Raw genomic sequence first — 16,761 nt, forward strand, 5'->3', positions numbered from 1 at the left:
GTGGTGGGGATGGCAAGGTCTGAGTGAGACAGTCATTTTTGGGGCCATTTCCCAATATAAGCCATTTTTGTATCGTATTTCCAAAACTAGGCCAACTTCTGACGGAATTCCAAAACTAAGTTAAAACGCTATTACTATTCGCGCTTTCACTGTTAGGAGCGGAAAAGTAGGTGAACAGTAAAATCGCTATTACAAATAGCGACTTTGATTAATAAGTCGCTATTACAAATAGCGCTTCTAGGGTTATTTTTTTCCCAATAAAAAACGCTGTTCTTAACAGCGCTTTTCACACAAATTTTTGTTGCAAAAAAACGCTATTATCAATAGCGATTTTAACAAAAACAAATTCCCCAAAAAACGCTGTTTATAGTAGCGATTTTAACATAATTTTTTTTGCAGAAAAAACGCTATTCATAATAGCGATTTCAGTTAAAATTTTGTTCCAAAAAACGCTATTCCTAATAGCGATTTTAACAGAAATTTTTTTTTTACCATAAACTTTGTTGGAATAAAACGCTATTTTCAAGATAAAACAAAAGGAAAAAACATAAAGCAATTATCATGTTAAAATATGTTTTTTTTTTTCTTTTTTTTGTTTAGAATGTGTAATTCATAAATTTTACATAATATGAAAAAAAACCTCTTCTCATATATTAATTTTACATACTATTTTTCATATATATAATTTCAAAATCATATTCATGTAGATTATTGAATTTTTTTTGGGAAAATTTTACATAGCGATTTAGCTATTATAAAAAATGTAATTAAAGCTCATTTAGCTATTATCAATAGTATATTAATTTTACATAGCGATTTTTCATTATTTCATAGCGAATTGTTTCAAGTTAAATGAGCTTTAATTACATTTTTTTAATTACATTTTTTTGGGAAAATTTTTTTTGTTAAAATCGCTATTGTTTTACAAAATGTAATTAAAAAAAAAATTTCGTCTTCACTAAAGTTGTTTTCATGTAAAATATTTTTTTGCTTATTGTTTTGTGTAATTAATTATTTTTTTTTCGCTTTACTAAAGTCGTTTTCATGTAAATTTTTTTTTTCTTTTGTCTTTATTTTGGGTTGGAATGTGTTATTTTGAAAATTATTTTGGCTTTACGAAAGCCGTTTTCATTTAAACATAAATATATATTTATTCTTTTGTTTTGGGTTAGAAGGTGAGAATGTAATTCAGAAAATCAGTTTAGTAAACCAGTTTAGTAAAACCGTTTTGTACCCGTTTTCATTTAAATTTATTTTGTTATGGGTTAGAATGTGATATGCATGCTGTACAGTTCGAAGCACACCCACACATTGTGCAACTCGACGAGCAACGACGAAGGGTGAGACGCGAAGACCACCGCGGAGTAGGCCAAGAAGACAAAGGCCACAGCGAGAGCTCCTAAAATAAATTTTCTCAACATTTTTGTAATAATACTTAATACATAATATACGAAGTCAGTACTTTACAAAATACTCTTACGGGTATGAAAACAACATAACTGAAGTTGCAAATGTAATAGTTTTCAGTTACGTAGGTAGTACAGACATAATTCTCCCACAAAAATACATTATGGACACCATGAACTGAACACACATTACATACATCCTGGACACTCTTAACTGAACACACAATACATAAACATAACAGTTAGATAGAGAAACACCTAATTCATGACCTAATATTGCATATTAGTAGCCGTAACATTTGACAGACACAATACATATACATAAACATAAACTTAAACATAAACATAACATAACATAACAGTTATACTTACTCTAACACAGACATTACATATTAATGGAAGTTGTTATATTGCCGAAGTGTAGACATTAACACCTAATTCGCGCTTAAATCGGCAGGTGGCTCAGAATCTGAACAATCCGAAAGCTCAGCGTCAGAGACAAGTTCAGGATCCTCCATGATAGCCTTGATAGCCGCAACATTTGGTTCTGTTTTGTTCTTCTGGTCTCGAGTCTTGACCTCTACAATTTCTCCCAAATTAATGACATTTACATGCTTTGATTTCTATTTTAACTATCTTCATTTGTATAGGAGAATGTAAAACATAAATAGAAATAAATATGATGAAACTTAGATATTTTTGTACATAGACAAAAATGTTCTCACATTTGAAATAATGAAATTAACTAATTTATAAAAAAAAACATAACAAAATAAAATGATAGTATCCTCTTGAATAAAAAAACAAAAAACATTAATATTTCATTATAAATAAAATATAAATTTATAAATCATTTAAATAATATTACTTTCTTTATTTGGAAGCTCATTTAACTTGAAACAATTCTTTGAAATAGATTGTTGAATTTCACTTACAATTAGATTTTAATCTATTAATTTTATAATATTAGAACCAAAAGAAAATAAAATCCATTCATGCTATAATATTACAAAAAAAATAAAGCATTTCAATTTATTCCAAAAAATAAAAAACCAAATAAATAAAAATACTTTATTTACAAATTATATAATGACAGTATATGTTTCAAATTAAAAATACTTTATTTTGATAAACCAATAAAAATTTCAGAAAAATTCAAAAACTAACCATGATTCCAAAAAATTCAATTTCATTTCAAAACCCTAACATTGACAGAAAAACCCTAACCCGTATGCCAAAAAATTCCAAACCCTAATTTCATAACCACAATGATAAAAACCCTAACACATTTAATAATTCACAAGTAAAACCCTAACATTGACAAAAAAATACAACACAAAACAAACACAAAAAGTAAATACATAAAATTAGGGTTAATGTCATACCACGGAGAGAGACAGACAGCAGAGACAGAGAGCGAGAGCGAGCTGAGATGGAGCGAGAGCAGAGAGAGAGAGAGCGAGCGAGAGCAGAGAGAGGGAGAGCGAGCGAGAGCAGAGAGCAGAGAGAGCCAAAAACCTAAGTCGTATGCAAATGAGGGGGGGGTGAGGGGGGGGGTTTGTTCGTATATATGAGGAGTTTGAAAACGCTGATACAAAAAGCGATTTCATTTAAATGAAATCGCTATTACAAATAGCGTTTTTTGGCAAAAAAAATTTGTACTGAAATCGCTATTAGAGATAGCGTTTTTTCCGGGGAAAATTTTTTCTTAAAATCGCTATTACGAATAGCGTTTTTATTTTAAAAAAAGCGCTGTTAGGAAAAGCGTTTTTAACAAACCCTAGAAGCGCTATTTGTAATAGCGACTTATTAATCAAAGTCGCTATTTGTAAACGCGATTTTACTGTTCACCTACTTTTACGCTCCTAACAGTGAAAGCGCGAATAGTAATAGCGTTTTAACCTAGTTTTGGAATTCCGTCAGAAGTTGGCCTAGTTTTGGAAATACGATACAAAAATGGCTTATATTGGGAAATGGCCCGTCATTTTTGTCCCTTTATTTGAGATTCAATTTTTTTTTTTTTTTTTTTTTTTTTTTTATAATTTTTGTCATCTCTTTTGCAATTTTAAAATTTAACCACTGAATTATAAATAGTTATCCTATATCTCTCTAAATTGTTATTCTCTCCTAATTTTGTAGTTTTTTTTTAATTAAAATCTGGTACAATATTCATTTTGATAAGAGTAATGTTATATAAATTATCAAATCTCACACACACACACAAAAAAAAAAAAATTTCTCATTTATGTGATATCTTGTTTTAAATTTCATTTTTTTTTTATTGCATTACACCCCAACTAAGAAAAAAAATAAATATTTAATTTTTGGGTAAATTACAAACACATCCTTTGAAATTTATGTAAATTACAAATTACTTCCTGTGATTTTAAAAATTACATTATGCCTCTTAAGATTTCTAATTTCATAACAAATAGGACATTTTATTAATAAATCATCAAGTTAATTAACAGTTTTTAATAATGTTAAAATTTTATTTTAAATAATAATTCAAAAAAATTTATTATAGTAGAGGTGAACAGTTAGAAGTTTTACTTTTTTAATTAATTCTGGCTCTGTTTGGCAAGAGCTAAACAGGGCTTTTTTGGCTATTTTAGCCACAAAAGACAAAATAGGCTATTTTAGCCACAAAAAACAAAATATCACATCCAACCCATAATCATTACACTCTTCTCTCACAAAAAAAGTCAAAAAAGCTAAAAAGTCAAAAAACCCTTCCCAAACCAAACTTTTTAGCCCAGGCTAATATAGCTAAAAAAGTCAAAAAGCTAATTCACTTCCCAAACGGAAGCTCTATTAAATAAAAAATTTAGAAAGTGATATTTATAATTTTTTAAATTACAAAAAACAACTCATATTTTAAGCAAATCTTAAAAGGAAATTCTATTTCCACATCTAGGATACACTATTGCTCTCTGTTTTTATATTACAATTTTGTCCCATGGAAAAAATACCTTATTGGACAAACTTCTAAACCCTTATCTCTCAACACACACCATCATCATCACCAGCCTCCGCCACCTTCGGCTGCCGTCCTCAACCACCACCACCACCACCACCACAACTCCCCTTTCCGACTACCATCGCAGCCCAATCTCCACCGCCGTCCATCACCAGCCTAACCTTAATTTTATTACTTTGTATAATATTTTGGTTGTGGTAACATATTAACTGAGGCAAGTGACTATCCACTTTCATCCCCACCAACGGTCGAAAACAACATAGAAAAACTCTCAGCACTCCTCACAATCTCAACAATTTATTTGAATTCGAAAAATATAACCGTTAACCCTCCCATCTCCCTGTGTATAAAACCCGCTCTCCCTTAACAAACAACATTTCAGAACTAAATCTCTCTCTCTCTCTCATGGCAACCATTGCAGCAGAACCAGTTCCTACAAAGAAAAGCAGGTCCAGAAAGGCATTGAAGCAAACAAACTCATCATCAAATGAGGCCAACATTTTGGCCTCAGTGATCTCTCAACCCTCTCCGACTCAGAATGCGCCGCCATTGGAGGACTCTGCTGGGAAAGAAAACCATGAGAGCCTCTCACAGCCTCAATCCGCCAAGAAAACTAAGAAAGCAGGTACGAAAGCGAAACAACAACAACAACAACAAAATCAATCTGTTGAGAAGGAGTTGCAAGAAATGCAAGAAAAGCTTCAACAGTTGAGGATCGAGAAGGAGCAAACTGAGGAGCTATTGAAGGCACGAGAGGAGACTTTGAAGATGAAGGAAGAGGAGCTTGAAACAAGGGGGAAAGAGCAAGAAAAGCTTCAGACGGAGCTCAAGAAGTTGCAGAAAATGAAAGAGTTCAAACCCACCATGGTTCGTTTTCTTGATTTCCTTTCTTTTTTTTCCCACATCAATACGATGTTTGGTTGCTTGGTTGCTGAGAAAATGTGGGGAAAATGAAGGAACTTTAGAAAGGGTAATTTTCCTACATTTTCTCAGAAACTGAACAGAGTTGATGTGATTCTTGATTTCTGTTTTCCTAATTTTTTAAACGCTGTTTGGTTTCTGAGGGAATGTTGAAAAGTTTATAGAGTTTAGAAAGGGAAACTGAAAAGAACCCAGATTGATGGTTCAGAGTTGATGATTCTTGGTTTAGTTTTCCCACTAAATTTTCCTACATTTTCTCAAAAACAGAACAGAGTTGATGATTCTTGATTTCTGGTTCTAGTGTTTGATGGTTTTTTTTTTTTTTTCCTTCTCTAGACATTCCCTATTGTTCAATCTCTGAGAGAGAAAGAACTAGAAAAGAAAGACAAGAAGAAGAAGGGTTGCCCTCAAATAAAAAGGCCATCTCCACCTTATATCCTATGGTGCAAAGATCAATGGAATGAGGTAATAATATACATAAAACATTTTGTCCCTCTTTGATTAGTCTAGTATTCTAAACTACATTGATCTGATTCCAAGTCACTGAATGGGTTTTGGTGTTTTTAGATCAAGAAAGTGAACCCAGAAGCCGAATTCAAGGAGACCTCAATCATTTTGGGAACAAAATGGAAGATGGTCAGCGCGGAAGAGAAGAAGCCTTATGAGGAAAAGTATCAAGCTGAGAAGGAAGCTTATTTGATGGTTGTTGGGAACGAAAAGCGCGAGAACGAAGCCATGAAGCTGTTGGAGGAAGAGCAGAAACAGAGAACTGCCATGGAGTTGCTTGACCAGTATCTTCAGTTCAAACAGGAAGCCGAAAAGGATAACAAGAAAACAAAGTAAATTCAGTAATTTTCTCTATATTTCTCTCTCCCCCTTCTTCTTCTTCTCTCTCTCTAATCTTTATGTCTCATTGAATTTCTACAGGAAAGAAAAGGATCCATTGAAACCAAAGCAACCAATGTCTGCGTTTTTCGTGTTCACAAATGAGCGAAGAGCAGCTCTGCTTGCAGAGAGCAAGAGTGTCTTGGAGGTAATTGAAGAGGTCTCACTTTCAGTTTCTTGAATTCTTGTTATTGATCATATGCTAATTTGTAAAATTGGCATCGTTTGACAGGTTGCGAAGATCACAGGTGAAGAATGGAAGAACATGACAGAGAAACAGAAGAAGCCTTATGAAAAGGTTGAATTAATTGTCTTTCTCTCTCGATCTATTTCTCTCTCTGTCTCTGCAACAGCAATTTCATATTTTGGGAACTTGCAGATTGCAAAGCAAAACAAGGAAAAGTATTTGGAAGAAATGGAGGCTTACAAGCAGAGGAAGGAGGAAGAGTCTGCCAATCTCAAAAAAGAAGAGAATGAGATGATGAAAATTCACAAGCAAGAAGCCTTGCAACCGATAACATAATCAAGGTTTGGCCTTATAACAATGAATTTGTAGATACCTTCTTGTGAGCTTGGCTTTTGCAACCGCTAATTGTGTGTGCTCTTGTAACAGAAAATGAAAGAGAATTGCCAGAAGAAGAAGAAGATTCTTGATCCCAACAAACCGAAGAAGCCCGCATCCTCATTCCTTCTATTCAGGTCAGTCATTTTAAAATACGTTATAAGCACCTATATATATATACCTAGCAAGATTTTAGTAAATGTCTAAAATTTTGGTCATTTTATTTTTATTCACAATGATGCTAGAATTGCTAGTAGTTGTGGATTAGCCATATATGGAGGTGAATCAAAGAATTAGCAGACAATAACAGTAACAAACTGTAATGAAATTTGCTTTATATTTTCTTATGCTATGTTATTTTTGTTGATAATATAGCAAAGAGGCAAGGAAGAACTTGTTGGAAGAAAGGCCGGGAATTAATAACTCTACCCTTAATGCCCTCATTTCAGTGAAATGGAAGGTGTGAAATTTAACTGTTTGGATAATTCTTTTTTTGAAAATCTAAAAAGAAGTACTAACAATTTTGGTTTTTGTACTTGTAGGAATTGAGTGAAGTAGATAAGCAAACCTGGAATGAAAAAGCTGCAGAAGCCAAGGAGGCATACAAGAAGGAATTGGAAGAGTACAACAGATCTGCAGCAATGAAGGAGGAAAAGCAAGCTTGAATATTGATGGAGGCGACTCTACTTTTGTCAATGTGTTCAAAACTATTTCTTTTTGTGTTAACATCTGTTAACTACTACTGATCCCCTGGACATGTTTTACTTTTTTTTGGCCATTTGAATGTTGAATTTGTAGTTTGAGATTAGTATGATGATTCAAAGTAGTTTGCAAAATCAACGAAGTTGTGTTTTCCAAAGATTCCAACTTGTGTGTTGAGTTAATTTGATGATTCAGATTGAAATAGTTCCCAAATCAGTGAAATTGTTTTTCAAACATTCCAACTTGTAAAAGAATCTTCCAAGGAATGTTCCAAGAATATTTTACACGTCACTAGGTCTTAAAAATAGGTCTAAAAAGATGGCTTATATATCATTTTTCTTAGTCTGATATTGAATTGGTGGTGGACAAGTGATTGTGACTTCATTAGTGGTACTGTCATGGATTGACTATTTAGCTTGTACTGAAGTATCAATTGACATGTGGCCATCTTTCTTGGTTCTAAACAAGATTAAAAAAAATAATAATGAGAAGAAAAAAAAACAATAAGGTAGTCTTATATTTCCTTTGCTTTTCAGGTGAAGAACCTACTGTGAGTCATTGTTTATGAAAGAATTAAAGAAACGATTGCTCGAGTGAGGAAAGCAATAGGAGTATCTATGGTGATGAGGAGATAAAATTTATGGAAGAAGAGGGAGGGTCCTCAAAAAGAAATGCAGTGTCAACAGATTATGAGAAAAGCTTATCTAATCAAAGGGAACGTTCTGTGGTACTGAACAGTGAAGGACTTGAGTTTGGCATTTTTTTTCTCTATAGTTCACTCAGTTGCTTAGCTCAATGTTCTACATCCCTTATTTGCATCTATTATTTCATTGCTTTGTAAAATCATTTTCTGCTGATAAATTTGCTCCTTTTTTTTTGGTTGGCCCCTGATAAAAATGCATTACAATATTTATTTTTCTTCTAGCAGTCATATTTTTTCTTTTTAAATAAATATCCTTTAAAACTTCAATGCCTTTATATGCTATTATATTAGTTATCTATGCATATAAATACAGATATACTCATAAACCAAATGCATCTAATGCCAAGAAATTGAACCAGAACAAACCAGTAAGAATTCATATAAACTAAAGGTGAAGACAGAGGAAACTAAGCTTCTGAAATATGAAGACAAAATTCTTGGAATGCTGCCCAAGTGAACCTAATTGAAGTAATTATGTGAAAGAGAATGATGACTCTGTAAGCGTTGCTTTGATATAATAATCAAAATTACCTCATGTTATTATGCATCAAAGTCACCAGGCCTATGGAGTATTCAAAGGCATATGTATGCTTGAATAAGCTTATATTATGGGTTGTGATCATCTATCATTCTCTTTTAATGTGAATAAAATTAGTTGTTAAGGTCCATTTGTTATGTGTTCAGTATAGCTTGGAATTTTTTATTTAAAAAAATAGTGCTTATTTATCATGTAGTTCAAGCCAACAAAGATGATTCTTAGATGCTGTCACTGACAATGATTATATAAATTTGATGAAGTTCACCTGTTTCATATTTCTGCAATTTTGTCAGAGGTAATAATTACTTGCATGGAAGGTTTAATTTATTAGATTTATTATCTTCCGTATTTGAGCATGCTATCGATTTGACTTGTTAATTATTAGAATATGTGGAGCTTCGGCACTCCAGGTGGTACTCAATGTACTGTTTGAGTATAGGAATTTGATGTAATTTATCATGCAATGACTTTTACTTTTTTGCAATGCATATGTTTTGCAACAGTAAATTAATTCTAAAATTTTATTTGGAATTCCTCTATGCAGCAAATTAAAGTAAAATATTGGATAATTGATTAAAAGCGGTGCAGAGCATGAGTTTTATTGAATACGTTTTGCTTATTGGAAAAGATTTCTTTTTTGTTTTGGGACTTTTCTTTTTCCGCGCATGTGTGAATGCATTTAGCATTTATGCATGTATGTAAGGAAGAAGACATCAATTTTCTTCTGTTTTTTTTATTTCGGGGTTTGATTCCATGGGCTAAACTTTTACTATCCATTGGTGGAACTTTCTTCTTTGGATTTTGGCCATTGATCCTTGTAACAATACCTTGTAAGCTTCTTCTGTTTGATCTTTGGTGTGTTTCATGACTTGCTTTGGTTCGATAATTCCACTGCCCAGATATGCTTAATATTTTTGCATTAGTTTTCTGATGCATTGTGAATCTATTGTAAACATGCCATTGACTTCTTTTCTATCATGAAATGGGGTTCATACGAAGTTTGAAATTTTGGAAGTTCTTTCAAGAAGCAGCTGGTAGGAAGTGTATTTCTATTGGAGTTTAACCTTGATACTGGCGTCATATTTTTGTGTTCGAGTATATATCTTGAGTGATTGTCATTGTTGTGACTACAAACAAAAAGTTACCATACATGAAGTAAAGAGGAACATATGAATAATTTTTCGGCAAATTTTATGAGTCCAGATTTGTTAGTTGCTGGAGTAAGAGCAAACCTATTGACCCATTTTTAGAAATCAGATTAATAGAAAGAATAGTCTGAAAAAGAAATGTATAGTTACTACCTTAGCTCAAATTGATTTTAGGTGGGTCTATTCAGACCAAACTTTGTCATACAGAAAACTGACGGTACATTTGGAACTAATTTCTCAATCCAAGCATTGAAAACAGGAAAAAACTCGAACTTCGACTGATCTTGTTGGTTTTTCCTGGCTCATATATTATATTAATCGGTTAAAGTTCAGTCGGTTTTCTGACTTTAAATTTACTTCCTTTGATATTAGTATTAAACTTGGGTTTTCTTTGAAAAGTTTTCAACATTGTGAATATGTTGATGGCAAAATCTTCATGTGGCCTCCTAGTGTTTTCACAATTCTAGAAGTGGTCTTGCTATTATGTTTGTCTAAGCCGTTTTAGTTTTAGTTGGAGTGAGGAAGTTGCAGGGAGTATGTTATCCCCTTTATATGTAATCTTCTGAGCAATGACACAAACATCTTCAGACGCTGGCTTCTTCAAGCTTCCGTTACAGGTTTCTGCTATCTATTTTGCTTTGGTGTCTTCGTTCTATTATTTCTCTGTAAAAATCCTATAATCAGGAAGAACAAGAACTTGACTTATCATTATTTGTTTTATTCTGTCATTTATTCAGTTGAAATGCCCATTAGAATCATCATATTTGATGTCTTCAAGACTTCATCATGTATTAACACTGGTATTTTCTTTCATTGGATGTTACATTGAATTTGTAATGAAAGGAAGAGAGCTTGAATATATTTTTCTATTAAAATCTAGCACATGGTGAAATTAATTCTAATAGTTTATTTATCAAAAAAAAAAATAATAATTCTAATAGTTATTGATGCAAGAAAGATTGTAAAAAAGTGAAGTTGTGCAACAAAGATGAATATGTTCAATACAGAAAGAACTCTTCTCTAAAATCATATATATATATATATATATATTATTAAAAGTAATGTTTTTTTCGTACTTAGGTGACACATTATAAGGGTTTATTTTTTTTAAGAGAGTCACGTCAGTATGTATTTTCTTAATTACATATAAAGTTTTGCACAAATCCAAACTTAATTTAAATTATATGAACTTCACCTATTTTATATGTACTCTATTTGATAAATATTTCTTTCAACAATAATAGAGAATTCTAATTTTGAAACTCTAAAAAAGAGTTCTAGTGAGAGTAAGAGAATATATATATATATATATATATATATATATAAATACACATATCACATCACATGTAGGCCCCACTCCTTGCCACATCACTAGAGTTTTTTTTAGAGTTCCAAAATTAGAGCTCTTAATGTTTATTTTATTTATTTTTCATATATTTTTCATGGTAAATTGAGATAATTTATAAACCCAATACTAATTTTGCATTTCATGTTTTTCTTCTTAATTCTTTCAAAGGTATTAGGATATTTTTATGCTAAATTGCCTCTCTCTCTCTTTTTTTTTTTTTTTCCTTTTTTTTTTCTTATTATTATTTTCGTGTGCATTATTCTATATTATGAATTTATCGTTTAAATTTTATAGTGATTTTTACATATGGAAATTGTACTTTATTTTCTACATTATTTTATTTAATCACAGCTCACAGGAGGAAAAACTTACTCTCGATAAACCTCTAAAGTTTGGGTTTAGATGATGTTATGTGATTGTTTATTGGTTAGTCGTTGTTGAATTTTTTTTATATAGTTGATATTTTAATTTAATTAAGATTGTTTATTTTACAATATTATAATATATATATCATATAAAATTATTATATGTCCAATTATAACATATTTATGTTTAATTTTTTTAATAAATTTGATATAATTTCTATTTCTACATATTTTTATTTTCCAAATGAACATAAAAGAAAATTAAATAGTTAGAATTATTTTTAATTTTGTATTATTATTTTTAATATCAAAATGAGTATTTATTTTAATATTTTATAGTTTGATATATATCATACACAATTATTATATGATAATTACACTTTTATAATACGATAGAACTAAAATTATCAAAATACACTAATAATTTAACTAAAATTAATATATATAACTATTCAAGTAACAATTTTATAGAACGATAGCACCAATATTATCAAAATAAGTAATTAAAATCATACTTTAATTTTATTTTTTTATAACACACCTATACCATCAAATATTTTTTTGAAAAAAAAAAAAAAAAAACACGTGCAATGTCAACCGCTAGGTATTATTAAAAGTAGTGTTTGCTCTTAATTTTTCTCTCTCTTATGTGGCACATCTCTCCTTTTTTTCTTTTTTATTAAAATGCCACATCAATATATCATTTTGCCAAAATTCTTTCTAAAATTTAATATATTTAATATTTAAAAGATTTCTACTTAATCTTACTCATAAACAAAACCTAATATTAAAATTATTTCTACTTAATCTAAATTATTCATAAACGAAACCTGCTTAATCTTAATTTTATTATCCTTTGTTTATTTTTTTAATAAAATATTAAAATTATTTCTTATTTTTATGTCTATCTTATTTATAATATTAATTATATTGAATTTCTTAAATAATTAGAATCACTTTTAATTTTATAACAATTATTTCTAATATCAAGTTATAATTTAATAACATATAAATTTATTATATATATATTTATATTTATGTAAGTTACATTTTTATTATATATGTTGATTTGAATAACACTTTTATAAAATGATAGGACTAAAAAAAGACTATTTATATATATCGCATCTCCCCTTTTTTCTTTTTCTTTTTTTATTTATTAAAATTCCGGATCTTCTACTTAATCCCATAAACAAAACTTAATAGAATTATATATACTAAAAATATTTTACCAATTAATTTTATTCTATATTTTCACTTTTTTAAAAAATTAAATAGGAAAAATTACAAAAAAAAAAAAAAAAAAAACTTAGGATTTAGCGCCTTTTTTAAATTAAACCCCAGGTTTCTAATTGTGACAATTTGTATTCCATTATTCCACTTGTGTTTCAACCCGATCCTTCCATCCATCTCCGTATCTACCAGTTAACGGAAGACTGATTTGGGTGCCCAAATTGCCCTAAATCTGATTTAGGGCAAAAGACACCCCTCTATTTTCCAAATTCGAATTTTCGGATGGAACAGAGAATTGGGATTAGAGGACTCAAACTTGCCATCCACAACAAACCCTTGAGCTCCTTATGAACAATAGAGTAGAGATTGAAGAGAAGATAATCAGGTGTATCAGAATCGTTAAACCCATCGTAAATTCCAACGAAAACCTATCCATGTTCCTCCGAAACAATGACATGAACTAGATCCTCATCGGCCTTTCCTTGTGCCCATTGAAGATTCTGACTACCTATTGAATCATCATCATCATCTAAACTACTGCCAGTGTTGAGATTCACATGTCAACTTATTTTGCTTCTCACACCCAACAATCCAATCCTGTTCTTTCACAGAAACAACCCCTATAATCGACGCTCAAGAAAATTCCACGATTGAGAGGTCCTGACAAAACCTGACATGAACCCCCTTTCCATCGGGCTTGAACCCGAAATTTCCCAAGAATTTGGTGGCAAAAGACTTGAGCTTATGGAATTCCGGGGAATAGGTTGGAGAGGAATGGAAGCGAAAGAGGTAGAGCTCTTGAAAGCGGAGGCTCGATCGATGGAGTTGTAGTTGTAGAGATCGACCAAGGTTGTGGAGAGAGGGGTGGAAGCGTTGGCATTGACAGAGGTGCTGGAGATCCGATTGAAAAGTGGAGGTGGTGTCTTCGAAGTGGACTTTGGAGAAAGAGAGAGGCAGGCTGGAAAATGGAGGGGTGTCTTTTGCCCTAAATCGTGAAAGATTAGGGCAATTTTGGTGCCCAAATTAGTTTTCCATTAACTGATAGAGATAGAGATGGACAGGGGGATCAGATTGAAACACGGGTGGAATGGTGGGGTACAAATTGTCACAATTGGAAACCTGGGGTTTAATTTGAAAAAGATGCTAAACCCTGTGTTTTTTTTTTGGGGATTTGGTGATAGACAGAAACTGTCTAATTTGTCTTTCAGAAGGACAAGAATTATATAGATACTTTCAAAACCCCATAATATTTTAAAAATTATTTATTTTATTATATTACCAGCTCTCCTATTAAGTCTCCTCATAGTGTATTTCAGAGTAAAATTTGACTTTGAATGATGGTAAAGTTTACTCTGATTCAGAGTTTTTACTCTTAATCAAAGTAAACTTTACCATCATTTAAAGTAAAATTTTATATCGTTAAGCAAATCAACATGTTTTTTACTCGAGTAAAATTTTATATCGTTAAGCAAATCAACATGTTTTTTACTCGAGTAAAATTTTATATCGTTAAGCAAATCAACATGTTTTTTACTCGAGTAAAATTTTACTTTGAATGATAGTAAACTTTACACTGATTCAAAATAAAATTTTACTCTGAAAGTACAATTTACTATCATATGTAATTCAAATCTGCAATGAATTGATAGTAAAATTTTAGTGTCACTAGGAGTCCAAAAACAAATTAGAGAAGTACACAATAACAGAGTAAAAGTTTACCATCATTGTATAAAAAAAATAAAAAACAGAACAGATAACACTAAAATAAAAGTTTACTCTTATTTTATTAAACAAAAATATAGCACATACCAGAGTAAAATTTTACTCTCATTTTATCAAACAAAAACAGAGCACAAACAAGAGTAAAATTTTACTCTCATTCTGTCAAACAAAAACTAGAGCACACACCTGATTGAACTCGGCAAATCAACAAAAATAAATCAAAAACAAAAATAAAAAAAAACTCATCAACATATGTCGAAGATCAAATAGTTATTGCGTCTTCTATCATTATTGTGTCTTCTCTCTCTCTCTCTCTCTCTCTCTCTCTCTCTCACACACACACACACACACACACAAACACACACACACACACACACACATACACACACAGGTCTCTCCCACAAATCTTCACCATATCCGTATATCATCTCTCATACCTCCACCATTTCCATCGTCAATTGGTGTTGCTTATTGTCATAATCATCCGAAGAGAAAGTTACGAGTGATGATTTTTTCAGATCTTGAGATAGAGAGTTTATTCCTTAGGTGCAAACAATGAAGCCATTGATTGAGGATGAACTTTTACTATTTTGATCTTCTTATCATTTCTATGGAGGCATTTGCTACCAGATCTGGTCACTCCGACCAGATCTCTTTTGAAACCTTAGCTATGGGGTCATCGTCTATGTATAAGCAATAGTTGTTATAGCGATTCTGGTATTCCCTGTTGTTGTTTAACTGCAATCCGGACTCGGTTCCGTAGATTTGCTGTTGTCTTATCCTTATTTCTATCCCTTACTCTTTGTTTTAGAGTTTTGGGTTGTGTTGGGCAAGTTGGGAATAAGTTGGTTGTGTTTTAAAACTTAGAATTCTACCCAGGTTTTGGTCTCTCCGCTCGAGCGTCTCTTTGACGCTTGAGTGGGAATTTGTTGTTGCCTCTCCGCTCGAGTGGCAGTTTAGACGCTTGAGCGTGAATTTCCTTCCCTCAGCATTTTGGTCATTTGCAGAAAATTCTAGGAGGGTACATCCGGTGCTCGAGCGGATCTTTGGACGCTCGAGCGTGAACTTGTGTCTGACGCTCGAGCGGGGTGTTGTACGCTCGAGCGGACATGTTTTATATCAGTCCGTGAAATCAACTTTTTGAATCACTTTTCGCTTTTCTTTTCTCTCTTTTACTGTCCCAAAACTAATTTTTGAGAGCTCCTCACTCTAAAACCTAACTTCTCTCTAGGGTTTGATCTAGTAGGAGTGCTTTCCTCACCTTGGGCCTTTGTAAGAAGTGTGTTGATCGTCGAGGGTTTCGTTTTGATCCAAGAAATTTAGGATTTAGAGCACTTCCGAGTTTTGCTCTTCTTCTCCTTGGGTTCTACATTTGAGGTAGGGAATTCCTTGTTCTTTTTCAATACTCCGTCTATAGATAGACATGTGATAATTTTGTATTGCATGAAAATCATATCCATGTTGGATTTGTTTGAAATCATGAGAAGGAACCTAGGGCTGGTTGTTTGAAAATGGTTGTATTATCATTTATGGTTGTTTTGGGCTAATTGGAGTGTAAATTAGCATGTTATAGTTGAAAGAAGAAAAAAAAGCCCTAAATTGTATTTTGATTTGGTAAATTAAAATGGAGGGTAGTTAACCTATGCTGTAAATCTCTATTGTTAATGTGAGTTGGGTGAAGGTGTTAATGCCTAAGGGGTTAACGTTGGCTTTGGGATGGTTTTGAAATGAATGTAGTGGGCTAATGTGAGTTATGGCTTATTTATCATCGGAATTGGTTTTGTGGAAACAAAAGGGATGGAGCTGGTTTTGTGAAAACAAAAGGAAATGGAAATTGTTTTGTGAAATGAGAAAAGTATCTCCGACACAAGTATGAAAATTGGATTGTTATTTCTTGAGTGTTAAATACATACACGTGGGGGTTGTATCTTTAACTACCGTGTTAGTGCTGTTGTTGGGTTTGTGGCCTCATAGTAATTGAGTCTTTAATAGATGTACTAAATACTTGCATCTAGAGGTTTTTTTGTCCTTGGTCATCGGTGAAGAATGACATGGTTGTGTTGAATTGCCGTGTATGCATTATACCATTGTTGATTGAACATTGTATGTAAGGAAGTGCTGAGATACATTATATATGTATACTTGCTTGGGGGGAATTAATTATGTGTTCATATACTTTAGCACATTGCTTGTATCTTGATGGTTTATGTATATGTGTTATGCATGTTAGTTATGCCCTGTTGTGTTT

The 16,761-nt window shown here is 31.9% G+C and overlaps 1 protein-coding gene across 1 annotated transcript; it reads left to right on the top strand.

Annotated features, from left to right (window-relative positions):
- Nucleotides 1-4,365: 4,365 nt before the first annotated feature.
- Nucleotides 4,366-7,692, top strand: LOC114265109 (high mobility group B protein 13). The gene is given in 10 exon segments (XM_028205850.2): nucleotides 4,366-5,253; nucleotides 5,644-5,772; nucleotides 5,875-6,146; nucleotides 6,235-6,340; nucleotides 6,425-6,490; nucleotides 6,572-6,695; nucleotides 6,698-6,720; nucleotides 6,806-6,891; nucleotides 7,130-7,214; nucleotides 7,297-7,692. Coding segments are annotated over 10 exon segments (1,476 nt in total). The 5' UTR covers nucleotides 4,366-4,791; the 3' UTR covers nucleotides 7,420-7,692.
- The last annotated feature ends 9,069 nt before the right edge of the window (nucleotides 7,693-16,761 follow it).

The sequence above is a fragment of the Camellia sinensis genome, chromosome 12, assembly GCF_055761805.1.
Source record: "Camellia sinensis isolate YWXY chromosome 12, ASM5576180v1, whole genome shotgun sequence".
In the NCBI taxonomy this organism is placed as follows: domain Eukaryota; kingdom Viridiplantae; phylum Streptophyta; class Magnoliopsida; order Ericales; family Theaceae; genus Camellia; species Camellia sinensis.